Source organism: Drosophila albomicans, chromosome 2L (assembly GCF_009650485.2).
Source record: "Drosophila albomicans strain 15112-1751.03 chromosome 2L, ASM965048v2, whole genome shotgun sequence".
Lineage (NCBI taxonomy): Eukaryota > Metazoa > Arthropoda > Insecta > Diptera > Drosophilidae > Drosophila > Drosophila albomicans.
This window is the reverse complement of record NC_047628.2, coordinates 5,493,439-5,521,378: the sequence shown is the minus strand read 5'-3', so window position 1 is coordinate 5,521,378 and position 27,940 is coordinate 5,493,439. Positions and strand designations below refer to the sequence as shown.

Genomic DNA, 27,940 nt, shown 5'->3' with positions numbered 1-27,940 from the left:
ATGTATAAAAAAGATGTTAACATAAACAAATAATTTAGTTAAACAATGAGAACAACTGTGTTTCTTGTACTTTCTTAAAATATGTATCGAGTATTTCACAGTCGAACATTCTTCACTGTAGCTGACTCAATTGTTTTGTATTTTTTTTAAGTCCTTTCATTCAGGGTGAATGAAAACTTTGGTTGTCCATCATTTAACCTTTTCGAAAAATGTCCCTCAATATTAATTTTTGATTATCAACTGTAAAGTTCCCAGGCAAGAGGACATTATTCATTCTTTATCCATTCGACAATTGCCACAAGGAGGTTCTGTTTGCTGGTTTTGATTATTTTATGACATTTTTAATGCATATTTGGGTTTTTCAGTTGGAAACAAATATTGACAATTAATTGTTTTTACATAGCGAAAAGTAAACACCCAAGGACTTAGAAAAGATCCTTGCCAAAGTAACATTTATTTGCTTAAGCTTAACTACAATATAATATAATATCACTTGTTCAAAATTCTACTGTACAGATTGACTAAAGTTGCAACAAAGCTTAGACAATAGACTCTCTCCCTCCCAATATTTCCCATAGTTATAGATTCAAGTTAATTCTTTGGAGCCGGATCTCCAGTGCTTGGAGAATAGGCCTGATTCTCATATCCAGCATAGTTGCCCAATACCATGGAGATCCTTGAGGACGAATGCTGAATACCATTCTGCGTTGTCTGCTTGTCATCGACAGCCTTGCCAGACTGTTTGCTACTCGTCGTTGGCAGCACGAAGCTGCCCTGGCGGCAACTGCGTGAAAGGAAGAGTCGCAGCTTGAAGAAGACGAAGAGCAGGGCATAGATACAGCAGGAGAGCACCAGGACTCCCAAGACGGTAATGAATGCATTTTTTGGTTGACTCCAGTCAATCACGTGATAGATATAAGGTTTCCCCTTCCTAAACAAAATTGTCATTAGTACGAATTTTAAATTTGATTAACCCGCAACACTCACTTGTTAATGCCGCCGCACATTTGGTATATATACGAAAAGATGGCATAGATAACACCGAACACGACTGGGAGGAATGCGTGAAGTAATCGCAATGGATGGGCCACAATCCAGAGGTCGATGAACATGCAAATCGAGTTGAAGCCATGGGTAAGAACATTGGTAGCATCCAATGCACTTTCATTAGCTACAAATGGCAAATCATTAAGTTAAATTTGAAATTTGCATGGAGATATTATTAACGACAACTTACCATCATAAAGAATGCTCCAATAGATGATAGTGATAACTATTGATAGTACCAGCGTTATAATATGCATGCTCCAGTAAATTCGAAATGGACTCAACCAAGCCTCCATATTAAGAAGTTTATCTATGGAATGTGTTAAAAATCATTCTCTGAGTTTCGAGTATTCATTTAAAGTACTTACCCGAATACTCTGGATGATAGTGCCATATGGTAACCAGTATGGCCCCAAGCAAATTGGTTAACATACACATCCAAATGCCCCAATTAGTCATATAGATGAAGTAAAGCCAGTAGCTAGTCTCATCATCGGCCTGGGGCCACATGGACTCGATGACGACGCCAATAAAGAAGAGAGCCATAAACCAGCGATAGAATAAATACGCCATGCTCTTTGTACAGGTTTGCCACTGTAATTTGGAATAACAAAGTATGAATATTAAGTCGTAAGAGTATATAGTACTATATCCACACATATGTTAGGGTTGGGGTGGGGATTATGACTCTCCCACTCCCACTACCACTGCCACTGCCAGTCAAGTGGCCGCGATGAGGTCTTTTTGTTTTACCTGGCACCCCACGGTTCTAGAATACGGTTTCAGTTAGTGACTGTTTGCCGCTTATGAATATTTAAACTATTTAATTTACAATGCCAGCACAATCGAGTGAGTGTCTGCAGGCCCTTCCATAGTACGAGTCCAGGTACTCGAAGTGACCTCTCATTCTATTGATACTTTGAATGAAAGAATCCATTAAATATGCTCAAGGTAAAACAATAAAATGGCTCAAAGCAGCCAACGGTCAACGCCCACTTCTCACAGTTTCGGTCGTTTGATTATGTAAAGCAAAGAATGAAGACACACGAAGTATAAACGACGTTCGACCTGTATCGATCAAAAGGACACTTATAATGATATTAAAAGTTTCCCAACTTTGTATCGCAATTTTGCAAATTGCGGGATGTAACAAATTATAAACAGTCCCACATTCGCATTCGAAGGAAGGCCGCTTATAGATTATTTTTCGAAAAATTGCCATACTACTATATCTTTATACCCGATACCCATAGGGTATTATAGCGTTGTGACAGCAGGAAATGTATGTAACATAAGGAGGCATCGCCGACCCTTTAAAGTATATATATTCTTGATCAGCGTCAACAGCCGAGATGATATAGTCATGCCCGCCTGTCCGTCCTTCCGTATGAACACCTAGATCTCGAAAGTTATTCCACAACACTTATAATCCCAAATTATTGTCACAACCTGTTTTTACCTCGCAAATCGAATAACAATTTTGATGCTCAATTTTGGTACAGACAATAAAAGATGTAGTATTAGTGATTTCTGAGAATTTTATTACGATCGGATAAAAATTGTCGAAGGTATTTACTATACTTCTGTATGGTAATTTACGCTTACTGCAATCCGGTTTTATCATAGCTGCTTTGACTAACAATCTGGTATACTTAGACGTCTATGGTACATCGAATGAATTACTATATCGATATACCAAATATTTTTTGTATATTTTAATAATAATACCACAGTATTTTGCTTTTATTTAAAATGGTTAGCGGGTATCTCACAGTCGACCACACCCGACTGTAGCTTACTTGTTTAGTTCCAATTAGTTGAAATTCCAATTATTAACTCACATTACTAATAACAATTCTAATAGTTAAGTTGTACTTATATCCTTAAGTATTTTACTTACAAATTTGTTGAATAGTTACAAAAGCAGTCTTACCTGGGACTTGACAAAATCATCGGGAGTATCATGATCAAAGCCGCAACGTTTACGTCGAAATTCTTTCCTTACTGGATGAACAATTACTTGAAGCTTCGTCATGTTCTTCTAGTTTAATATATATTTTGAGTAGACTCGTTCTATATATATTTGTGTTTTTTTTTTAATTGCTTGTTGTGGGATTATTTTTACGAAATGTTTGCGTAACTTGTTGAGACATGCAACTACTATTTTATGCAATATCAATAGTTAGTTGGATTTGCCATGCTTTATTGTAATCGACTCGTGACCTTCGAAGCCCTGCGAATTGCGAATTAAAAATGAATTATTTAATATATATATTATTCTTAAATCTAAATTATTTCTAACCTTTACAAATAGTGCTGACACAGCAAGCCAAGAATTTCAGTAGGATCAATATGTTTTTGAAATTCATTTGCTTCAGTCAATTGACTAAATTTCAATAGGAAACAAGTTCTATATATTATATATTTCAAAATTATTTTGTTATGGACATGTTTCGAAAATTAATTGTTCCCACATGGAGACCAACCCTTTGTGGTAAGCTGCGGTTTCCATATCCATCTGGATCTCAACTAAATATTAAGAATCTTAGCTACACGCAACTTCTGCTGCCCTGATCAGGTGTCGAAACTTGTTGGCTTTCCGGAGATTAAGATGGGAGTTGGGAAACTCAAATATATTTTAGCCAAAGTATATATTCATGGTGAGGAAGCTCATGCTAAGACGGTGATTCGTGCTGTGAGTTCAGCTAAATACCATCGTAAGTATAACTAAGTATTGGGGTACCGATTTTATAGCGCAATATTAAATTAATTTTTAGTAAAAATTTACGATGCGCTGCGAAAGGAAGCAGCTACCAAAAATCTTTGCACTCAATGCTTGGGAGGTGGAACTATAGATCATAATTTGGAGAAACGTTTCATTAAAATCTCTGGTCACTCTCAGACTTTGGGCAGAGCGGATCATGACGAAACCAAATCCATTCTGTCTGACAAATACTCAGACTATAAAATTCATTCTGAATCTGCACCCTCTGACTGAAATCAGCTTTAATTTCATTATCATAAATTAAACTAATTCCTGTTATTGCTATTTATACGTTGAGTATTTTGTATATTATTGTATTTATTGAATATTAACACTACTGCAGACATGAAATTTACGGTGCACGCAATTTAAAGGATCTACAATATTATGCATTAATAAATATGGGTTTTTTGTTACTCTGCAATTTAATATAATATTTTTGATATTTTACATATTACAAATTGTCTATATGACCATCGTGACTATAGCAAGCAAAAAAGTTAACGACATTTTAAATTTTTCACATACAATAGCAAACTTTAATCGACTCAATGCACTTCGTGGAAATGTAATAACACCATAATTTCTTCAGAATACTAGCTACTTACGCAGTTACTATTATGTGATGATTTGTGTAAGCTTCGTGCATGGAATTAAAGTCCAACGCCCTAGATAGCTTCCATTTAAATCTTAAATTGATGACAACTAATTCGCTTCATTGCTCTCTATTATTTACCTCATCAGTAATTACGCTCTCGGGTCATTTGATAGACAACCCGTTGGACAAATCAGCATACTTGTTAATCGGAGTGGACTTTTCATTATTATGAAGCTTTTGTAGCAGCCATAATGAACAAATAATTTAAATATAATAATGCAATTAGTCTCCTAAGGTCATCACTCAATGGGTGCTATAAAAAACAAGGTTATAGTACTCACTTGTACATACTACAACAACCTAGGTGTTTCTATATGACTATAAACTACTTAACACAAGTTGGTTAATATGCAAAAGGCCTAATGGCATACTAAATTTAAAAGCTGTGTACTTTTAAAGAAACTTTTTGGTATGTTCATAACCATTTCAACATTTTAACTGTACTTGTACTTCATTAAGTGATAAGTATTATTACTCTAATGCTAGCAATTCATTTCTATAACCTAGCAAACAGTTCCCAAGACCAAGATAAGTTTATATTTGAGCAAAAAAAAAATGTAAAATGAAATAGAAATAAGTGGTATTGCAACTTTATTATTTATTTACATTTTTCTGTGACATTTTGTGCTTGTATTAGTAGAACTAAATCAGAAATGTTGACAAATTTTCACAGCTGTTTTAAATAAACCATATCATTGCAAACATACTGTTCCGCTATTCACCTTTCGGTAAAATTTAATTATCGCGTACAAACGTGGTTTTTCTTTGATTTGTAGTAGCCTAAGGTAAACGAATGTTTTGATGTCTGCTTCGAACATAACACAACAAAACACAAAACACAAAACTTCACAACAGAAACAGAAAACTCTTAATGAGCTGTGACACCCGCGTCCCTGAACTTGCACGAATGGCACCAATGGAACTACATAAATACATAAGCCATAGCTCAAGACACGTCTACAAAGTCGGAGACGGAGACGGAGACGGCTAACAACAACAACAATCATTTTACAGCCCAACTAAGCGTGGTTGCCATGTGTAGTACTTGTACCTACTTACACATAGACATATCTTTTATGCTTTGTATATATGTACATATGTAAGTAACGCGTATATTAGCTATGTACGAGTATTTTATTTTATTCACGTTTTTGCCTTTTGTGCTACATTTTCGTCAACAAAGAGTTGGAGATACCAGTAAGTGAACACACACACACACACACATACGAACATTAAGGTACGCTAGTATGAGTGAACAATATTTAGGTTTATGGCTTTTGCATTTGTACTACAATGAACCGAGGGTTTTACCTTCGTTTGAAGTTGAAAACTTGAATGAAAGAAATTCAAACTTGTTGACCTTTACAGCGGCGCCAACCGTGTAAACAAACTGAATATTTTGAATGCAGTCAAACCGCCTGACAAATGGCAAATATACCGCCGCATCATCGTTTATCCATCTGTCTCTTTATGTAGACTCTGCTAAAAACAAAAGTCACCCAAATTGATAAGATAAAGTTGAGGCAACACTGCGAGCATTCAGATGCCATAGATTTTATATTCGTATTCTCATCTCTGGCTGAATTATTCATCTCAATTTCTTTGCGTAGAAAGTGAAATCAAAACAGTTCAACGGCATTCAAAAATTTCATATGCTAATATTAATCGCAGACCACAACAAATACTAAGCTAAAGTTTTCCTCCAGCTATCAATTTGCATATTGTGTTATTGATTGTAACTTATTTGCCAAAATTTATCGTTATCGCTGAGATTCTTGAGTTTTATTAAGCACTTGGATGCTAATTAGGCCATTGATAAGCCTTGATTGTGGGTTTTATTAACGGTGTCGAGTGCTGATTACAAAAGATTAGAGTTCTATGTGATGACGATCTACACTTTTACCGTAGGTGCTAACAACAAAATAAAACACTTTTTAACACTCTCAATTTCAAGAAATTTATCTTTAATTGTGGAATATCTTCGAATTGATATCACACTTTATTTTATGTTATAAAATTTAAGAATTTTTAAATGTCAAGGTTCTTAATATCTCTGCTATATCTTGCGATTCTCAGAATTTCTAAGATACATATCAAACAAAAATCAACTCAAATTTCAACTCAACTTCAGTGAGTTATATAAATTTACTTTACTATCTTCAAATAAATATCACACTTTACTTTATGTTATAAAAATTGAGGAATTTTGAAATGTCAAGGTTCTTAATATTTATTTGCAACTCTCTGCTAAATCTTGAAATTCTCAGAATTTCTATGTTACATATCAAATAAAAATCAACTCAAATTTCAACTCACCTTCGGTGAGTTATTTAAATTAACTTTACTATATCCGATCGAGTGTTGCTGAGTATTTGGGTTGCCGCTCCTTGAATGTACGAATAGAGGAAGTCAACGCTCAATTGCTGTTCACTTAGTTTACTATAAATTTAAATTGGCAAGACCTTCCCAAAGAGAAATAATGCCACTCATTAACGATAACTGAAAAACGTTTATATATTTTGAGTACGTGCCAATAAAAACTACAATTAATATGCAATACTCGCGTGTAAGCCGGGTCGGGTTCATATACATAGATCTTCATATTTGATCTTAAACATTTTCGCCTTTTTCTTTGCTTAACTAGAGAAATATTTGAGCTAGCAATTAGATTTGCATATGCGAAACTGATTACATAAACCTCTATTATTTTCAATCATTTCAACACAGCTTGCCTCTGTTCAATGAGAGATCTGCCAAAATTGGCAGCACCTCACTGAAGGTGGGGGCAAGTAAAAAACCCACTCGACTAGCCAAAATTCCATCATTGTAAATTCCACACACGTTGCCAAAGAGAATAAAATACACGGCACTCTTAAATGGGCTAATCTCGCAGTAACAATAATGATGCCGTTGTTGAGTTTGTTGCTATTTCTACTTTTTTTCTTATCGTTATTTTTAACTAATTTTCCCATTTTTTCTATTTTTTTTTTTTGTTTTTGCGAGTTGGGAGCGCGTTTTGCGTGTTTTATACGCGTGGCTTAGCAGTCTAACTGCCAGTTTGGGCCGTGTAGTAATTTCTTTTTGGGTCAACAACAACAAAAACAGCGACGACAATAATAATAACAACAGCAACAACAACACCGACAACTTTGCATAACGGTGCTTGGCTGGCTTTTATTTTGTATTTGGCGTATTGCATTTGCAACTTGTAATACAGCAAGAGTGCAACAACAACAACAACAACAACTACACTCACATTCACATGCTAATGCAACACAGCCAGAGAATCATAGGCGACTTCAACATGCCACACAGATAGATCTCCACTCCACTCCACTAACAAACACAATTCAATCTTTCAGTCCAAAAACCGATGCAAACCCACCGCACAAATCACGACTTATCGACGCGACGCGCGTTCCAAAACTGATCGCAACTTGTCCAAGCCAGCAGCAGCTGTAGCAGACATCGTACCGAGTTGCACAGTGGTGACAGAGCCCGCATTTTAATCGCCAACAACAAACTCATTCATTCACTTATTTATTCATTTAAAGATGCGAATTTTGTAAAATGGAAATATAAAGATGAGTCTATCAAAAGAAAAATTATTACTAGTAATATATACTTAAAAATTAAAAATATGTCAACAAATATCACTACAACACCAAAGGTACTTAACGAAAAAAATATAGTGTCAAGAAGGAAGTCGAAGTCAGAAGTGAGAGGTTTTTTTAATAGTAAGTTAAATGCAAACATTTAAAAAAATCATATTAAAAATCATTTCAATTGTATTTTAACTTCTGGAAATACATTTACTTTGTACAAGTTAGGTAGCAAAATATTAAACAAAATGTATTTGAACTGTAATAAAGCATTTTATTTTATCTTATTTGCTTTCTCAAAAATAGTCTTTAGTTCACAATGCGCAGAGTGAACCACTGTGCACTTAAAACTGAGTATCGTAAGCCCAATATCGTAAATGTTATTCATTTGTAGTGGCGTCGACGACTGTACAGGTAACTTACCAGAGTATCGCAGATTGAGTCTCGCATTTGCAACACAAGCATGAGATACTCTGAAGTAATTAAAATTTATGAATTAAAACAGAAGAGATTGTTGGACTTGGGCCTGCGACTTGGAATTAAGTTTATTTCTGGAGTAAGACTAATGATGAATGAAATTACCCATTTAATTGGTTAAAATCAATTGATTCTGACTTCTTTTCAATTATGCGGACTAATGCTAATGCTGACTCAAATGGTTAAAGGCCCAGTTTTTTCAGAACAATTAAATAGAAATAATAGTAAGGCTTTTTGCGTTTTGCCTCTGATCTTTGTTGTTACAAATTTTGAAATTTCTTCATGGGCGCTACAGAGGTAGAGTAATTAGTCTTTTATCTCTCTCTCTCTCTCTCTCTCTCTCTCTCTCTCTCTCTCTCTCTCTCTCTCTCTCTCGTACTCTCTGTTTTGTTCACATTTTGGCAACGGGCGTGAACAGAATAAAAGCAGTTAAACCAAACCTCAATCTAGCTGTGTGCAGTTTGTTTTTCTCTCTCTCCCTCTCTGTCTCCCTATCACGCTCTTTCTCTATCGTCTCATTTAGTTTCTCTGTACCTTTTGATGTGTTTTTCTCTGCAGAGAACTCGTTTCAGTTTGTTGGTTTAGCAGACGATATGCTCGTAAGACCATAACTTTATTTTCTTAACAATATAATTTGGCAATAATTTGAAGTGCCTCCAAATTTACCTTGCTGACTCATTCTTCAGATTCGGTACAATCCGTTGAAGCTGGGAGCTTTACTGCTTCAAATGTGGGACGAATAATAATCATCATACAATGCACATTTGCTTCTATCGATCAAAACGATTTGGCAATTCAATTAAAAGGAGGAATATGAAACCATTGAGAGAGTGGGTAAATATGCTGTGAGTAATGAAAGTTAAAAATATACTTAGCCAGATGTACATATGTGTGTATTCCGACTTACTTATTTACTATATTCTCTTTACCACTTACACAATTCCACACATAAATAAGTATGTCATTGGCCTTTTTACCCTTACTTTTGCAACGGGTATATCAAGTTTATAAAACGAATTTCATATTTGTATCATTATTAAAATTTTTTTTTTTTTTTTATCTACTACTTTAGTATCTTTTGATGTCATTTCTTTACTAAATGTATATTTTTTTAAATGTAATAAGAAGTTATTATATTCGGCTTATCGCAACTTTTGTAGAGCTGAAATAAATTTGGCTTTTTAATACTTTTTCAAATCAATGTTAAGCTTATCAGATTTTTATTATTATTTGAAATAACACGTTTTAAAGGAACCATTTCCATAAAATTAAATTCTAATTATTATATTTACAATAATTGTTTCAAATATTGAGCATTTTATTCATTATTCCATCAACAATTTAATATTTAACCCCATTCCAAATGGAAAATGTAACCTTCATCCAATTTCTTCAACAATTTCATATACTATGGATTCCATGGTAAGAACCTTTATTCAATAGTTTATACCGATAAAAAAAATACTAGCTAAAGCCAAGATATTTTGCTTTGGCATTAAGGAACATTAGACTATTCACTTAGCAATTACTGGCTAACGAAATAATTTAACTATAAAATGTCATAAATAAATGCAATATGTGATGACAGTGTCTTGTGAGTATGTGTGTGTGTAAATCCATACATACAACTGTGGGTGGTTAGAAAGTGATTATGTGAGAATTAGGAAATAATGCTGGTGGTGCTACTTAAAACTACTAGCAGTTGATGATGTGAAAAAGTCGGCACTGGGTCTTATATTAGACCCACTGAATGGGGCGTCCAGACAACGCTGAAGGCGCGATTAAAGGCCTGCTTCAGCTTATGCAAACCAAAGAGGATCAGCCAATAGCAAACGATCATCAGGAAGACTCCGATGAAGGTCACCAGGCAGCGCATTGGATTATTCCAGTCCAAAATGGGATAGACGTAGTGGTTGTTAAATCTGTAAGTGAAATAAATGAATTTAATTAAATGCTGTATTCAGAGAGTGGAAAGTGCGGGCTACTTACTCGTCGGTGCCGCCGTAGAGATGGTAGATGAGGGTGAACAAAAAGAAGACAATCGCCAGGACCATGGTCTGCACCATGTGCAGCAGTCGCAGCGGAAATGCGACGACCATAAAATCGATTAGAATAAAAATGGAATTCAGCGCATGTGTTATAGCGCTAATCGCCGGAAATCGTGCTGGTTTGTCTGCAAATGCATAATGCACATATGATTAGTTATTTGTCATTCGAATTAAATATCCAATTTATGCTCATACTCACTCATGCGACCATTTAGAAATATCCAGTATATGGTGGATATGATCAGTGCCAATAGCAGAGACATATTGTACAGCCACCAATAGATCTTCAGTCCCCACGTTGTGCGCCCCTTTTGCCCCGCCTCGTTTACCAGACTCCGCACATTCTGTAGATCGAAGTGCCATCGTGTGACCATCACCGCGGATATCAGCATAGTTATCGTGATCATACCGAAGCCCCAGTTGGTCATATAGATGAAGAATTTGCCTTCGCAGAATTGCAAAATGATGCAAGTGATGTAAACGGCCAGAAAGAATAACGCCCATATCCAGCGATATAATAAATAATATGTGCTGACCTCATTCTTTTGCCACTGCAGGAGAACAGAAAAGGGCAAAAGTCAATGAAGCATTCGGGGTTTAGTTATTTCGAATTGTGTAAATCATTCGTCATAAAACTAAATATTCTTAATGAAAGAAAAGTCATAAGAATAACGAAAAGATAATATTAAGAATACTTAAATATAATATGACTGAACAAATTTAAAATATACAAATATTAAATGTATTTTAAAATTTACATTTAAATTTGTTTTACACTTTAAACCCTTATAAAGCAATTGCTGAATTGAGAACTAATTTCGTAACTAATGAATAATTTTAAAATATGGCATGATAAGAACGATTTTTAAGAACATTTTTATAAAATATGCAACCAATTTGAAAACATGACATTTGATATGTCAACATTGTCGTATACTCGTATGTCATAATTATTGCTAATTTTATTGTTACTATAAAAATGTCGTGACGTATTGTGATAACAAAAAATGTTTATCATTTCTTAATTTCACAAAACTGAAATTCAATATTATACAACAATAATAATAATAATAAAAACGAAAAACATAGTAATCTATCTACCATACCATAAAATTAATGATAAGAAATTATGAATTACGTAGATTCAATGATACAAATTACCCGGAAATTACGATAGTGCCGTATTGCTCACCGAGAATGTGCTGTGATTATAAAAGTTAAATACGCAGGTAAATATTTTGATAGCTACCTTATCTACATAGGGCGAGCCCTTAGAACCCTGAGAACTCTTAGAGCCTACTGTTAATTACGATTTTCAAAATACTATAATTTAATTGTAATAGTGGAATATTTGCACCTTTGCACCAGACAAAGTTCCTGCCTTGTAAGCAGTATTTCAACTGCTGCAACATCACGCTTAGGCGCTTATCTCTTCAACTCATACTGAGATGCTGTCAGGCGATGACGTAGTCAAAATCGTGTTTGTCTAGTTAGGAGGTGTTACTTAGTTTTGCGCACAATAACAAAACTCCCCTCTATTACGTAATACGGTTAGATTGATTGTACTATATGTTTGTTTGTTTGTTTATTTTGCATTGAACTTGGATTTGACGGAAGTGCTATGCATACAATTCGGCTGTGCCAATTCTGATGGGTGGCACTGTATTCAATAGAGTCGGGTTACCAAAAATAACATAAAAAGCGATGTGTTAAACATTTTTGCTTAATTATTAATTCGCACTCTTGCTGAACTAATACGGGCACATGTGGAATGTGACAAATAAACTGGTTGAAAAATATGTATAATGTGAGTTTCCTAGAAGTCCGTTTTAAACTACTCTTGCGGGAATAATAATTATAACAATATAATAAAAAACCAAAACTGTTCAGAAATGCATACTACGAGCTTATTTAAAAAAAAAGTACGTAATCTGCATACTTCTTATTTGCTTAATACAAATACGCTCAAGGCACTCAGAATGTATATACTACATATTATATAGCATTATGCTGAACTGGAATTTATTCATATGCTAATTAAGAGAAGCTCAACATAAAGCCTCATTAAATATACACATACACAATTGGATTTGGCTGTGAATGTAATACATATTTAAGTACTTCAAAATTGCATTTTTTTTCTCTCTTCTATTACTTAAAAGAGTATACGCTGTTCGTCACAAAGTTGTATTTCACATAAGTTATTTGCTTAGTTTTAGTCTTAATGCTTTTATGGCTTCAACGTGTACCCAGTAAAGTACTAAGGGTTAGCTTAAGTGATCTAACACATCACACACACTTCGTTGACCCCCAAGGAAAGGTGGGTGACATTTGAATACTCACCAGAGACTTGTAGAATAAATGCACATGATTGTATTCAAAGCCGAAATTCTTTACTTGCAACTCCTTGTTGAGGCCCTTGCCGAACCTTTTAAGAAATTGCATTTTGTAGCGAGTCGCGCGACGATCGTCGAGTGTGAATTGATGACTACCGCTGACTACTGTCTTTGAGTGGAAAACGTGGTAACCAAGTGTGAATGTGTGTCGTCTCTGGTGTCTCTCTCTCTCTCTGTCTCGCTTCTTCGTGTGAGAGTGTGTGCGTGTTTGCTTTTGAACTGCAGCTGGCAACTTTACGAAAAGAGTTCAGTTACGCGTCAGGCAACGCTTGACAGCTCAGCAACTTTTAGCAAATGTTCTCAGTGATCTTGAAAAAAAGAGACTGCTTAGCTCACACTCGGACGGAATTAGAACCAAATTCAAAGTCGACGTTAGCGTTAGCGTTGGAGTTCGAGTCTGACTTGGAGTCGCTGTTAAGCTACTTCAATTTATGCGCGGCGCTGTCGTGCACAATCCAACGAGTCACAAAGCGAACTGAAAGCGCCAAAGCTTTTACCCTTTTGGAAGACCCGACGATTCTGTCTGGCTAAAGCCGAACCCGGCGAACCGATGCACGAACCCTCCGATTAGAAAACAGCGCGGAGGCTTCGGAATCGCCGAACACAGTAAAGTGAAATGCGAAAAATGTTTACTGTCATAATACGCTTTATATACACGGGGGCATGTAGCTGGTACCGAATGTCGTCGATCGACGAACATTTCCAAAATTGATATTGCAACGTGCTTCACAGTAAAAGGGAGCTACCCATCACATACCCTTTCGAAGCAATTATAAATAATTATTAATTAATATATATCGGTATTTTAAGTATTCCGCATACTTCCTGCTGCGCATAGCCTTTGAAGACTCTGAGTACAGGGTACAAGTGTGAACATAGATTAGATAAAATTGAGAGATAAAGTTATTTTGCGTAATCATCTGTTGTCCAGTAACATTTTATCTTTTCACATATTAAATGTGCAATGATATGTATACCCTTCTTGTGCCTCTCTGATTGCAGGGTATACCAATAAACTAAATAAAGTAATTTAATTAAGAGCATATCGCAAATGTGAAACACAAGAATATGCGTTCGCGAACGAGTATCGTGGAGTATCATATGGCAGATCGCTGTTAAATGTTCCATCCGAAACCGGGCGCTGTGGGAAGCATTTAGAGTATGATATGATATCAATGATATTGACAGTCACAGCGCTTTTCATCATCATCCGCTGACTTTATTGAACTTGAAGCCACGGAGGTCGATCAATTAAAATTTCCAGCTCTCCCAATTGTTTGATGTGTGAAACATTGTGCATGTGGGAGACTCTATTCTTTAAAAGCGCTCACAGAACATTTAACATACCCCAAATAGTTTTTTATGGGTTTGACCTACATTTATCTTATCAATCGTGCGATAAAAACTAAATACCCGAGAAAGTTATACTGGAAATAATCAAAGGTATTTCTGTAATACATAGAGGGAAGCTTATAGTTGTTCGATCAGTTGAGAATCGATCAAAATTTAAAGAGCTTCGATTACATATTGATTTATGTTCGCATTCCGCTCAATTTATTTAAGATGTCAGTGCTCATTCGCTCAATCGAGCTTCTCAATTTGCGATTGACTCAGCTAGCGACCTTGTCATTGACTTGAATCAAAATTCACAAGTCTTATTTATCTATTAATATTCAGTGAAAATCGAAGGTGTCGCTAAAGTTGAAGGGCCAACTGATTCTTATTGCTTCTCTATTGCATAAATTGAATTTACGAATATAATTGATAGCCAATTTACAAGTTCTTTACCAACGAGCCTCCAATTTTTTGGCCCTGCTAATTGACGTGCAATTGAAATTGCAATTTCTACGGGTATTCGCATGCCTCGAACAGGCATCAGCCATATTCGTATTCATATCTAATAATAATATTGCATGTCGACTGCAATAGATTTGTGGCAAAAATTTGAATTTAAATTATGGATGTGCGTGACACTAAAGTGATGGTCTTGTTTAGCTTTGAGAAAGTCTGTGATTGATATAATTTGCAACATTGCAACATTTAAATATGCCTCGTAGAAAGTAATCAAAGCACACTTTGTTTGTGGTTGAATACTTGAATAATTTCGATTTTATTGTATTTGATAATTTTTGAGGGTGTAACCATGAATAATATTGTTTCAATCATTCTTAGAACTAAAATTTTGATGATTGGAAATTTAATGTTGTTGATTCCTGCTAATCGTATTTCACAAAAATAAAATATGTACTTACAACTTATTTATGGCGGCGCCTATTTTGTGAATGACCCGACAATTGTTAATTCTCATTACTATTAGTCACAGTGTTTATCTATAGCTTTGGGGTTTTACTCGAGTGTCGCCGCTTACGTACCACAAAGTGGGTCTGGGTCCATAGGGATCCATAAAACAAAAAAGGCGCATTGGAAGAGCTTTCCAGTTGTATGTAAATTATTCCCAAAAATACATACTTATGTATGTATAACATCTGGCGATCGTTTACTGATAATTATACCCGCTACCCATAGGGTAGAAGGGTATTATAACTTTGTGCCGGCAGGAAATGTATGTAACAGGTAGAACGAGGCATCTCCGACCCTATAAAGTATATATATTCTTGATCAGCGTCAACAGCCGAGACGATCTAGCCATGTCCGTCTATCCGTCTGTTTGTTTCAAATTTTTGCCACGCCCACTTCCGCCCCCGCAAATCAAAATAATCTAATAACAATCGTAATCTTAAAGCTAGAGTTCCGAATTTTGGTATATACAATAATTACTATTGTAGTTATAATTCCTGATCAGATAAAAATTGTCGCAGTTATTAAAGAAATACTTTTGTATGGGCAAAAACGCCTACTTACTAGGGCTCTTAGTTGCTTTGGCCGACAATCTGGTCCATTTTGCCGTCTATGGTATATTTTGAATGGTGTACTATATAGATATGCCAAACATACCATTTGGTATATTTTTAGTATTTTCGGTATATTTTGAAAATAATACCGCAATATTTTGCGTTTATTAAAAATGGGTAGCGGGTATCTCACAGTCGAGCACACTCGACTGTAACTTTCTTACTTCTTTTTAACACTTGAATTGCCATTCAACTTGAACTACTCGCGGAAATAATACCAAATTGGCAGGCCTGCTGGTCCAGCTAATGCCATGGCTGCGACAGTTCTCATTCTATCGCCGTCGACGTTGAGTCCATACTGCCGACATGCGCGACCCCAGCTCACAATGCTGCTGCCAGCCCATGCTGGATGAGTTCCAGAAGTCCAAGTTCGCGTTGCACCACGATGAGCCCGGTGATTTCTGTCGCTCCCAATGGCAGCGAGGCGATCGCTCCATTATCTGGCTTCTCTATCGCTGGCTCTTTGCAGCCTTCTTTGCTGGCGGTGTCCTGGCCAGTTGTATTCAGCACTTCAACGAGGGCACCTGGTTCATCTATCTGACGGATTGGGGCTTTGTCCTGTGCTTCTATGCCTGCACTTATGGCGCTGTTGTGGCCACCATATACTTCATTAGGCCCAGCTACTTTGGTGAGTATCTTTAGTATTTGAAATACTTTGAGAATTGTTTGTAAATACAACATATATTCAATTCAATTGCAGAACCCGGTAGTTGGGCTCTGAAGATCTATTGGGCTTCGCACTTTACTACCACAGTGCTGGCGCTGATGATAACCTTGGTGTTTTGGACAGCGTTATATCCTAGTAAGTAGATCTTGCATTTAATTGCAGTAGCACTCTCCTAACGAACTCTTCTTTAAGGCATGGCTGGTGGTCCAATTGGATTATACAATCTTTGGGCACATGCCTTCAATTCCGTTTGCATGCTCATCGATTGTTTCGTTGTCGCCTTTCCCACGCGCCTCATGCACTTCATCTATCCACTAGTCATTGGACTTACATACCTATGGCATATTTTCGCTCATCTATTATTTTGCTGGCGGCACAGACTAGCAAGTAGTTATATTTGCCAGTAGTAGCTTAGATCTAAATTCATTTACATTTTCAGTGGTGGCAATCACTTTATCTACTTCATTCTGGATTGGGAGAGGCCAAGTTTGGCAATTGGCAGTGTTTGTGGCTGCATTGCATTGGGCCTAATCTTTTGCGTAATGGTGTTTTGGGTATACCGCTTCAGAATATGGATCTATGAGAGATGCGTACAAACCCCAACAAAAATAATGCAAACTCGAGAGGCTCAGGAGAAAGTGCAATGCGTTTAAGTAACTGTTAGTTGAATAAGTGAATAAACAATTGATAAAATCGGGGAATCCATTGATTAGACGTCATTCATTAAAGCTTTGCTGCTCACCTTCATAAGCTGCATGCTACGTAACTCTTTGCTCTGCTGCCAGCCCATGTCCAAGTATTGTTTTAATCATTCATAGAACTTAAATTTTGATGATTGGAAATTTATGTTTTTGTTTCTGGCTAATCGTATTTCACAAAAATAAAATACTTACAACTTCTTTATGGCGGCGCCTATTTTGCGAATGACCCGACAATTGTTAATTCTTATTACTATTAGTCACAGTGCTTATCTATAGCTTTGGGGCTTTACTCGAGTGTCGCCGCTTACGTACCACGAAGTGGGTCTGGGGTCCCATTCCATAGGGATTCATAAAACAGACGAGTTCAAGTTCCAGACTGAAGCACCAACAACTGACGTCCCCCAATAACAATGCTTCAATAATATGATTAAATGGTAAATTATAAATGATAAATTGGTAAAGTGTGCGAGTTTGAATGAAATTGCTGATTTGTTGCGATTTCAATAGACGGGGCTCTTATCTTGAAGGCCATTAGAAAAACATCGTAAACTTCAGTTGATAGTTTATCATCAAGAAGGCTTATGGTCGTCTGTGAATCATGTGCAAAAATTCCCAAAAATATGTTAAAAAATTTACAACGCATTTGACGCGAATCATTTTCCGCGACACTATGCGACAAAGCGACTGGAAACGTGGGAAATCTTCCACTCGAAGGCAAATACGCTTTGACGCGTGCTCACAAACTTAGTTTGTTTGTGGACAACATCAATAACAGCGGCTAATCGGTTGTTGGTACTTATCAAAAAAGGCGTATTGGAAGCGCTTTCCAGTTGTATGTTACTTATTCCCAGACATACATATGTACGTAATCTGGCGATAAGGATCGTCGACTGATAATTTTTAACACTTCAATTGCCATTCAACTCGAACTATTCGCGGAAATAATGCCAAATTGGCAGGCCTGTTGGCCCAGCTAATGCCATGGCTGCGACAGTTCTCATTCTATCGCCGTTTGAGCCAGCTGCTTTGGGCCGCTTTAGCAGCACTTGTTCAGTGCCGTCGACGTAGAGTTCATCCCGCCGGCATGCGCGACCCCAGCTCACAATGCTGTTGCCAGCCCATGCTGGATGAGTTCCAGAAGTCCAAGTTCGCGTTGCACCACGATGAGCCCGGTGATTTCTGTCGCTCCCAATGGCAGCGAGGCGATCGCTCCATCATCTGGCTTCTCTATCGCTGGCTCTTTGCAGCCTTCTTTGCTGGCGGTGTCCTGGCCAGTTGTATTCAGCACTTCAACGAGGGCACCTGGTTCATCTATCTGACGGATTGGGGCTTCGTCCTGTGCTTCTATGCCTGCACCTATGGCGCTGTTGTGGCCACCATATACTTCATTAGGCCCAGCTACTTTGGTGAGTATCTTCAGTATGCCAAAAAGACTTTGAGAATTGTTTATAAATACAACATATATTCAATTCAATTGCAGAACCCGGTAGTTGGGCTCTGAAGATCTATTGGGCTTCGCACTTTACAACCACAGTGCTGGCTTTGATGATAACCTTGGTGTTTTGGACAGCGTTATATCCTAGTAAGTATATCTTGCATTTAATTGCAGTAGAACTCTACTAAAGAACTCTTCTTTAAGGCATGGCTGGTGGTCCAATTGGATTGTACAATCTTTGGGCGCATGCCTTCAATTCCGTTTGCATGCTCATCGATTGTTTCGTGGTCGCCTTTCCTACGCGCCTCATGCACTTCATCTATCCACTAGTCATTGGACTGACCTATGGCATATTTTCGCTCATCTATTACTTTGCTGGCGGCACAGACTAGTAAGTAGTTATATATGCCAGTAGTAGCTTAGATCTAAGTTCACTTACGTTTTCAGTGGTGGCAATCACTTTATCTACTTCATTCTGGATTGGGAGAGGCCCGGTTTGGCCATTGGCAGTGTTTGTGGCTGCATTGTATTGGCCCTAATCTTTTGCGTTATGGTCTTCTGGATCTACCGCTTCAGAATATGGATCTATGAGCGATGCGTTCAGCCCCCAACGGAAGTAATGCAAACTCGAGAGGCTCCGGAGAAAGTGCAACGCGTTTAAGTAACTGTTAGTTGAATAAGTTAATAAACAAGTGATAAAATCGGGGAATCCATTGATTAGGCGTCATTCATTAAAGCTTTGCTGCTCACCTTCATAAGCTGCATGCTACATAACTCTTTGGGGTATGCACTGCTTTGATTACTAGTAGGTTGATTAAACACAAAGAATGTGCCGTGGGAAATCTTCCAGACAAAGGTCAGCACACCAACTGTTTGCCGCGTGGTTGGGTTAGTTTGCTTGTGGGCCAACATCAATGACAGCGTCTTTTTGGCTTATCAGAAAGACATATTGGGAGTGCTTTACAGTTACACATATCTGGCGATAAGGATCGTCCACTGATAACTGGCACTTGAATTGCCATCCAGCTGACTATTTATGGAATCATTGCCCACCTGGTGGGCTCGTTAGTTTGTCTAACGTCAGTGCTTATTCTACCGCTGTTTCAGTTAGCTGTTCTCCTCTAGCTTAGTTAGTTCAGTTCCTTTTAGCCGGCATGCGTGATCAGAGCAAGGAATGCTGCTGCCAGCCCATGCTGGATGAGTTCCAGAAGTCCAAGTTCTCATTGCACCACGAGGAACCCGCTGATTTCTGTCGCTCTCAATGGCAGCGAGGGCAACGATCCTACATATGGTTAATATATCGATGGTGTTTGGCAGCCTTTTTTGCTGGCGGATGGTTGGGAAGCGTTATTGAAACCTTTAATGATGGGAAATGGTTCATTTATTTGACGGACTGGGGTTTTACCTTGGTCACTTATGCCTGCATCTTTGGAGCTGTGATAACAACAATATACTTCAATAATCCCAATTATTTCAGTAGGTTTAATAACATGATTTAATTCTATTCGTCGCTTGAGTTTCCTAACAATATTTGTAAATTGCAGAACCCGGCAGTTTCTGCCTTAAAATTTATTGGGCCTCGCACTTTACGGCCACAGTGTTGGCCCTGGTAATAACATTCGTCTATTGGACGACTATTCACCCAAGTGAGTTCTAATACATTTTAAGTGGACTTCATTTTAAGCAACACCTTATTTATTGCAGATATTGAGGACGAAGTCGATCTTTATAACATTTGGGAGCATGCTCTCAATTCAGTTTTCATGTTTATTGATTTTTTCCTGGTGGCTTTTCCCACGCACATCATGCACTTTGTCTTTCCAATCTGTGTAGGTCTGATCTATGCCTTCTTCTCGCTTATCTACTATTTTGCAGGTGGCTTAGACATGTGAGTAATATCTAACCAATTCCATTTGATATTGTATAATTTAATCTTGATTTACTCTTTTAGTTTTGGCGAACACTACATTTACTTTATCCTGGACTGGGAGAGGCCTGGCTTGGCAATTGGCAGTCTTTGCATAGTTTATGTCTTACTTCTTATCTTCTGTGTGGTCGTATTTTGGATGTACAGATTAAGATTATGGATATTCAGACGTAACATGAAGCCGCAAACTAGAGAAATAATACAAAGGCCAGCTCCGAACACCGTTTAAAATTCGATTATTATCTAAACAATTAATTTAAGTATTTTATAAGCTCACTGATATATGAATTACTTTGCCAAAGAGTTTTATAAGCTGTGTATTGTATTTTGATTAAATGGTAGCTTGTCATCAACCAAAAATTTTTGCTGTATGAAAATTTGCAGATATGATGTGATTACAAATTGTAGCTCTAGGTGTTGACCATCACGTCAATAAACATTTACTTAATAGGTTTCCTAAAATTAATCATTGAAAATTACTCATTTGCTTCCACTGCTAAATTGACTTCGAATGTTTTGGTTCAATTAGTCAATATCCAATTTTTTCCCCAATTGTAAAGTTTACTACACTTTTTTTAATCAGTTTTGAATCGTGATAGGTTCTGATAGTTCTAGAGGAAAACAGTATATTTTAACTTTTGTACAAGAAGATAAGGTTCTTCCTTTTATGTTTTGTCCTTCAATATTTTAACATTTGCAAAGGCAACCAATTCAATATTCTTCGAAGAATAATAATGTTCTCTTTCAGGTAGGGTTCGTTATTGTGATTGGATTAAACTACTAATCAGAAATCAAACGGTGATTCTCTAGGAATACAATGTTAAAGTAGTCTGATATTGCCCAAGATTAATTTTTTTATTTACAATCTGCTAGCACGCCCAGTGGATAGTGTGATAACAAAGGCTTATCGCTCGTTAATGACATGTTACTGCTCTAATCTAAAACTCACTCTGAAAGCCCTTTCCGCGTATGCATATCAGGCGATAGAAATCGTGTGATGATTGCGTGGTTAGTTGAGTCGTTTAAGTATTAATCGCTCAGCTGTTATTAATGATAAGGTGGGAATGTCCCTTGGTATAATGATAAGGCAGAGTAATTCTATTCTTTTTTTCTTGGGTTCTTTTAATATTTCCATTATTTCGATTTGGTCTTAAACGTTGTCTAATGTCTAAGCCATTTTCTGTACCACAGCAAACTGTAGCGATTGGATTTGGTTGGACCATTTCTCCAGTGCATTATATCGTGAAGCGCTGCTGTTAACTTTGTCCAACTGCAGAACTTGATTCACTTGGTCGATGCGCCCCTTGATGGTACTGTAAAATAACATATGAAGTTATTTATTTCTCGAAATGAGAAACAAGTTAACTTACTCATCCAAAATGCAGGAAACTAGCAGACTCTCCACCTCGGCGGGCTCAATGTTGAGTGCATTGGCTATGAACGGTATGGCTATGTTCTTGTATGGTTTAATTAGTTTAATGAGCACCTGAGTGCGAATGTTGCGCAGCAAGTCTTCGATGTGTTCGCGAATGAATTGATCAGCCATAATATTGCTGCGATGTTGACGCAGAATAGTCTCAAACTCGTTGATGTCATTGTTCTGATAGGAATTAACCAGGTTTGTCATGGCCAAAATCTCTGGATCATTCTTATATGGTTTGGCCTCCTGCGAGTCAAACGGATTAATGCCGGATTTCATCAACCTGCCAAAAAAGGCGAACACATTAGTTATGCATTGATATACATAAATTAAAAGCAGAGCGATTATATGATTAAGTTCAGTTTAAACACACTCCAACCATTGCTAAGAGAAGGCACGAGCCAGTTGTAGCTTACGAAATCGTATTCTCACATTCAGCTGACTAGATAAGTAAAAATCACTTACATATTAGCTAGCACCAAGTATTTAAGGCATGTGGTGCGCCTTGGGGAACCGCTCTCATCGTAGTTTTTGAATGCCTCAAAGAAATCAGTGTGTGCTTTCTCGAATTCTCCTTCACGCAGATGCATTTTGCCTCCACACTCACGTATGACGCCCATAATGAGAGGATGTGGAATAGCAGACTTGATGTGCAAAGATTGTTCATAGAGAGCCTTGAGCTTTTTGTTGTTTTTTTGCACTGTGTACATTTGAATTTCCAACGCGTAAATCTCCAGCAATTGCGTACCCTTCTTGAGATCATCCTCTCCATCGTCTGTCTGACAGCTGGAGTGCAGTTGTTTGAGTATCTTTTGCAGTTTGGTGAAGTCACTGCGATCGAAATAAAGCTTTCCCAGCTTAGTGTTGGTCTTGAACCACAAGCGATCGTTCTTAGCATCGCGCAGTGCATCCAAAGTTGTCTCGTAGAAGTTCTGCAGCAGCGCCATCTGAAAAAGGTTGCAGACTTCAAATGAAAGTTCTTTGAATTCGCCATATTTATAATTTGCTTACATTCTTTGAGGTTGATATATAATCCAGTATAGAGTTGATGCTTTTCTCAGAGTGGTTGCGAGTGACTGCGCTCTTAATGTAGGTGAGTAGCTGCTTGTAACGCACCATCATTTCCTCATAGTTGCACTGCGAATTTGACGATGTTAAATGTATGTCAAAATACAGCTATTGCTTCACTTACCAGTCTAAAGTTGATTTTGATCATCTGCTTCAACGCCTTGAAGCCCCATTCACCCTTCTCACCATTCTCCAAATCGAGCACCTTTTGAAAACTGGCGAGTGCCGCTTTAGGTTCCTCTTCCTTCAGTGCCTTGCTGTTGTAGTATTGATTCTCCAGATCTACGTCCGGTTCTGAATTGCTGTCCTCGGAGTATTCCTAAAATATTGCGATACCGATCCCGAATTTGCAATTTGCAAGCAGATGCCGGGTGCGCATTAGAGACAGTGCGTGGAGTTAAATGTTAAATGTTAAGCATTTACCAGGCCATAATCCTCATCATCGTCGCACATGAAATCGTCGTCGTTATCAGACATTGCTCAGCTTATTTGTAGCGCAACAATTTATTAAACAAAACAATGCCCAGAAAAGTGGCAGAATTTATGTCCCACTGTGGAATGTGGCGGTTGCCCGATAGGCAGAAGATAAATGAAGTGCAAAGCTGATATATCGCTGTGCAACACTGTCATTTGAAAGGTATCGATAGTTGTGGCGTATATACTGCAAGACTGTGTGACCATTTGCACCAAACGTGATTCTAAAATATTTGAGGGTCACACCGGAACATATTTCGAAAAAATTACACAGTAGTGAAATTCCAACGTTGCGATGACACCAGTGCGTATATTGCTCTAAAAAGGAGCGAGGCCTAGGCGATCCTTCTCTTACGGAAAAATTTGCGAGTATTTAAATAGTAGAATTTTTTTAATCAGCTCATGAGGTTATAGAAACCCACAAGCCACTAGCGGTTTGCATACGGAATCATTCTGGTCGTCATTTAAAGTTGCGTTTAAAATATTGCATGAAGCAGCAAGAATCTTATGGCGTAATAATTTCTTAATTATAATAAGCCTTAAATGCGCTATATTAAACAGTGTGGCTAGTCGGGCGGAAAGTATACTTGAATAACAAAAAGCAGTTAGCAAACTTTGCGGTTCTTTTTAAAGTGCGGTCAATTTTACTGGTGGTGAAATATTTCGGTATATTTTATATTCAGCGCACGGTCACACTGATGTTTATACAATACAAATACTTCAAAACAAAACAAAACAATAAAAACGGATGCACTTCTCATCGTCATTTGATAAGGTCATACAGTATGAGGTAAATTGTGGCTTTTATATGATTTTCTTTAATTTTAATAATTTAAAAACAGTCTCACACAACCATTGAAACGTTTGTTGCATACAACTTTTTTGCTGCGCAGCGCCATAAAACGAACTCATCCCTCGGCGGATAGCAACTCTCAGCCCATTTCGGAGGCGTTGCTGGCTCAGGTTAACAAGCAAACGCCGCAGCTGCGTCTGCTGGAGATAGCCTCTGGTTCGGGACAACATGCCGGGTATTTGGCGCCATTGATGGTCAACATTAGCTATCAAACAACAGAATATGAACGCCGGGAATTTGATTCAATTGCTGCCTATGCAGCTGACTGTGTCACAGGAAATATTTGTGCTCCGCTCTTCGTAGACATATCGCAGGACCTGTCGGATTGGGAGGCCAAAACACTGGAGCATGTGAAGCCCGCAAGCTATGATTACATGTTAAACTGCAACATGATGCACATCAGTCCCTGGAATTGTTCCATTGGCCTATTTCGTGCAGCGGGTCAATTGCTTAAACCCGGTGGCAAGCTCTTCACCTATGGTCCTTATGCTCATGATGGGCAGCTGACGCACCAAAGCAATGTGGACTTCGACGCCAACCTCAGGAGTCGTAATGCAGAGTGGGGCATCAGAGAGTCGAATGGCTTGAAGCTGAGCCGCATCACTGAAATGCCATCGAACAACAAATTCGTGACTTGGCTCAAGTCGTGAACTTTTCATGATTTACAATTATAAATATATGCTATTAACTACAATTAAAGGTTAGACACTTTAAACTTATAATTGTAAGCGTAGACACAATGTTTTAGGTTTAGATATTGTCAAAGATATAACCAAAGATTAAATTGTAACTATTTAAATTGCATTTTATTTTCGGATTCCATGAAAATCTTTCAATAGTTACTGAATGAATGAATAACTTTCAATAGTTACTGAATTTAAATATTGTTTACTACAATCAGAAAATATAAATTTTAAATGTTCTTTCGAAATACATTTGTTGAGTCAAAGTTGTTGTTGTGATAATTCTGGAATTACTGAAGTATTGCGATATTTATTTTAATAATGAACGATATAATTTAAAGTTGATATTCTAAATAAGTTAAATCAAGAATAGTAAACATATATTTTAATGTGATAACTACTATTTAGAAGTTGCAAACTCATATAAAAAAAGACACTACTCTTAAATTCATTCTTTGGGATATGATTAGAATTCTAGATTGATTAGATTAGTAAAAACGAAATTTGAATTAAAATTTTAGCACATTTAAAGAGTAAAAAACATAAGCTCAGAAGAGCAAAAGACTCCCGACAAACTTCTAGCAATATATCGACAATAATTGATTTTAAGAGCGGATTGCAATCTTAAGTTGTAGATTGTATTGTTGTCTGTCGGAATAAACTAGCGATAGAGCTACGAGCCCTTGACAAGCACTAATGCCTGGGTATTAGTTGTAGTGCCATTTCTTGGGTTAATTGCACCAAGATAAAGTCGATGACGACGATACAGTTGGGAGGTCGTAAACTTTTATGAGTAGCGGCGTCAGATTAACTAGGCCAAGTGGACACCTTCAAGCGATGTGCAATGATTGACCCCGAAATCAAAAGCGATTGATACGCCAGCAACATCGTATATAAAGACGATAAATGTTGGTCTAGGGCCACTTAAAATCTGGCAAATCAACATGACGCTCGCTTGGACAACACTACTTCTTTCCTTTTTGCTGGCTGCTGCTGCTTGCCAGGCAATGCAACCCCCATTGAGGCAGCCCCGCCTGGATGGACGCATTGTGGGTGGCGTGGAGACCACCATCGAGGAGTATCCCTATCAAATCTCGCTGCAGCGCTCTTATCACATGTGCGGCGGTTCCTTGATTGGCGAGCGTGTCGTTCTAACCGCTGCCCATTGTGTGGACAGCTCCACAACATTCAGCGCCAAGGTGCGCATTGGCTCCACTCGCAAAGAAACTGGCGGAGTGCTGGTGCCGATCAAGCGTGTGCATCGCCATCCCAAGTACAATTCCCAGATCATAGACTACGACTTTGCGGTCCTAGAACTTGAACAGTACAATGCGACAAGTATAACACAGGCATTTGTGCAGTTGCCGGAGCAGAACGATGACATAGATGATGGAACACTCGTCACTATCTCCGGTTGGGGCAACACACAAAACTGGGAGGAGTCCGACGTAATTCTGCGTGCCGTCATCGTGCCCAAGGTGAATCAAACGCAGTGCAATGAAGCCTACACTGGCAGCATAACAGATCGCATGCTGTGTGCTGGTTTACGTGAGGGTGGCAAAGATGCCTGTCAAGGAGATTCGGGTGGTCCTTTGGTTGCTCAGGGTAAGCTGTGGGGTGTGGTCTCCTGGGGCTATGGCTGTGCACGTCCAGAATATCCGGGTGTGTACTCCAGGGTGGCGTCAGTGCGAGATTGGATTGCTTCTGTTAGCGGCATTTAAGGCGAACAAGACTGTTAAATTACCACAATAAACGAAATACAAATTTTAAAAAATGCAATTTTTGGTTCACTTCTTTGGCATTTAAAGCGAAGACTGTTAAATTACCACCAATAAACATAATACAAATTTGAAAAATTCAAATGTTTGTTTTTATGGGCAGCACTGGTAATGGGCTGCACTATATTACTACCCATAAAAAGCTGACTGCTATGAGAACGTGTGCAGCTGAGCACGGGATTTATTGTAATTCAAATTGTAACAAAGTGGATTTTTAATTACTTACTTTAAAAAGCATAAATGTAATTGATTTTATTGTTATAGTGTCACTAGCAAGCAGTGTTCAGTTAGGTAAAACAAACTTGTTATTGCTGTTTTCATATCTTCGATTTGCTAGTTGCAAGTTCCTTTAACGCCTTTTTTGCTTTCCTGCTATTTTGCGATGCTCGTTCAATTTGCCGTTTCATGTGGCAACACATGCATTGTTTTTACTGTTAACAAGTTCACGTGCGAAATTGCAATGACCCAAGTCGTTTCTCCTTGCCACACAAATGCACCCCCACACACATACTCACGCACATTTTCAGTCTTTTACACTTTCCTCTGTTTTCTCATCGGCCGCATCGGCAACTGCTTTGACAAGAGACTCGACTCAACGACAGACAATTCTATAGGACACACGCTATCAATTGGCGTTGGCTTCTGAAATGGAACTGAGGCCAAACGCCAATTTGCAGCGTTTAATCAACAATTAGTGTGCAGCAAAGAAAAGTGATAAACGAAAAGAGAAAGACTGTTACAATGTTGATAGTCCAAAAATTATGAAGGCAAACAAGTACGCAGCATATTTATCACCATCTGTATCTGCACAAGTATCTATAGGTGCAAAAGTATCTGTAGGTGCAGCAGCAAATGTATCTGTATCTGTTCACTTTGCATATGTTATGCAAATGTTTGTTTTGGTCTTTTGAACTTCTATTTGCTTTGGGCCCATCATTAAGTGTACTTGCATTGAAGTTTTTAAAGGGCGGCAGTTGAATAGTTACTGATATGAGATAACTTGGACTACGCCCATCCCTCAGCTGACATG

General features: G+C 37.7%; 8 protein-coding genes and 1 pseudogene across 15 annotated transcripts; 6 read left to right on the top strand and 3 right to left on the bottom strand.

The window, feature by feature from the left end:
• Positions 1-401: 401 nt before the first annotated feature.
• Positions 402-7,886, bottom strand: LOC117578403 (protein rolling stone). Of its 7 annotated transcripts, none has more exons than XM_034263858.2 (7): positions 7,726-7,886; positions 6,786-6,968; positions 2,981-3,280; positions 1,416-1,641; positions 1,238-1,357; positions 988-1,171; positions 402-931 (listed from the first exon to the last, which is right to left on the bottom strand). In XM_034263858.2, the coding sequence occupies exons 3-7, from the start codon at positions 3,080-3,082 to the stop codon at positions 592-594; spliced, it is 972 nt and encodes a 323-aa protein (XP_034119749.1). In that variant the 5' UTR covers positions 3,083-3,280; positions 6,786-6,968; positions 7,726-7,886; the 3' UTR covers positions 402-591. The 7 variants fall into 7 exon arrangements, with proteins under 7 accessions (XP_034119749.1, XP_051858467.1, XP_034119751.1 ...); XM_052002507.1 differs by having other exon boundaries at positions 6,815-6,968; XM_034263860.2 differs by having other exon boundaries at positions 6,786-6,931.
• LOC117563208 (sex-regulated protein janus-B) lies at positions 3,395-4,096 on the top strand. Its single transcript, XM_034241397.2, has 3 exons — positions 3,395-3,541; positions 3,597-3,764; positions 3,825-4,096. The coding sequence occupies exons 1-3, from the start codon at positions 3,490-3,492 to the stop codon at positions 4,043-4,045; spliced, it is 441 nt and encodes a 146-aa protein (XP_034097288.2). The 5' UTR covers positions 3,395-3,489; the 3' UTR covers positions 4,046-4,096.
• Positions 7,887-9,761: 1,875 nt separating the features above from the next.
• Positions 9,762-13,470, bottom strand: LOC117578404 (protein rolling stone). The gene is made up of 4 exons (XM_034241392.2): positions 12,940-13,470; positions 10,796-11,147; positions 10,538-10,721; positions 9,762-10,470 (listed from the first exon to the last, which is right to left on the bottom strand). Exons 1-4 carry the CDS (start codon positions 13,039-13,041, stop codon positions 10,281-10,283), a joined length of 828 nt encoding a protein of 275 aa, XP_034097283.1. The 5' UTR covers positions 13,042-13,470; the 3' UTR covers positions 9,762-10,280.
• A 2,658-nt stretch (positions 13,471-16,128) lies between these two features.
• On the top strand, positions 16,129-17,494 carry LOC117563589 (protein rolling stone-like; annotated as a pseudogene).
• A 759-nt stretch (positions 17,495-18,253) lies between these two features.
• Positions 18,254-19,416, top strand: LOC117563209 (protein rolling stone-like). Its single transcript, XM_034241398.2, has 4 exons — positions 18,254-18,678; positions 18,753-18,854; positions 18,912-19,098; positions 19,155-19,416. The coding sequence occupies exons 1-4, from the start codon at positions 18,357-18,359 to the stop codon at positions 19,366-19,368; spliced, it is 825 nt and encodes a 274-aa protein (XP_034097289.1). The 5' UTR covers positions 18,254-18,356; the 3' UTR covers positions 19,369-19,416.
• Positions 19,417-19,813: 397 nt separating this feature from the next.
• Positions 19,814-21,246, top strand: LOC117563587 (protein rolling stone-like). The gene is made up of 4 exons (XM_034241973.2): positions 19,814-20,183; positions 20,252-20,353; positions 20,412-20,595; positions 20,659-21,246. Exons 1-4 carry the CDS (start codon positions 19,862-19,864, stop codon positions 20,861-20,863), a joined length of 813 nt encoding a protein of 270 aa, XP_034097864.1. The 5' UTR covers positions 19,814-19,861; the 3' UTR covers positions 20,864-21,246.
• Positions 21,247-21,513: 267 nt separating this feature from the next.
• Positions 21,514-23,711, bottom strand: LOC117578402 (COP9 signalosome complex subunit 2). Its single transcript, XM_034263856.2, has 6 exons — positions 23,546-23,711; positions 23,247-23,441; positions 23,066-23,191; positions 22,520-23,001; positions 22,005-22,337; positions 21,514-21,947 (listed from the first exon to the last, which is right to left on the bottom strand). Exons 1-6 carry the CDS (start codon positions 23,597-23,599, stop codon positions 21,803-21,805), a joined length of 1,335 nt encoding a protein of 444 aa, XP_034119747.1. The 5' UTR covers positions 23,600-23,711; the 3' UTR covers positions 21,514-21,802.
• Positions 23,712-23,901: 190 nt separating this feature from the next.
• Positions 23,902-25,239, top strand: LOC117563207 (UPF0585 protein CG18661). Of its 2 annotated transcripts, none has more exons than XM_034241394.2 (2): positions 23,902-24,386; positions 24,439-25,239. In XM_034241394.2, exons 1-2 carry the CDS (start codon positions 24,295-24,297, stop codon positions 25,097-25,099), a joined length of 753 nt encoding a protein of 250 aa, XP_034097285.1. In that variant the 5' UTR covers positions 23,902-24,294; the 3' UTR covers positions 25,100-25,239. The 2 variants fall into 2 exon arrangements, with proteins under 2 accessions (XP_034097285.1, XP_034097286.1); XM_034241395.2 differs by having other exon boundaries at positions 23,907-24,386; positions 24,490-25,239.
• Positions 25,240-25,464: 225 nt separating this feature from the next.
• LOC117563206 (trypsin-7) lies at positions 25,465-26,937 on the top strand. The gene has a single exon (XM_034241393.2). The coding sequence runs from the start codon at positions 26,077-26,079 to the stop codon at positions 26,851-26,853; it is 777 nt and encodes a 258-aa protein (XP_034097284.1). The 5' UTR covers positions 25,465-26,076; the 3' UTR covers positions 26,854-26,937.
• Positions 26,938-27,940: the final 1,003 nt, after the last annotated feature.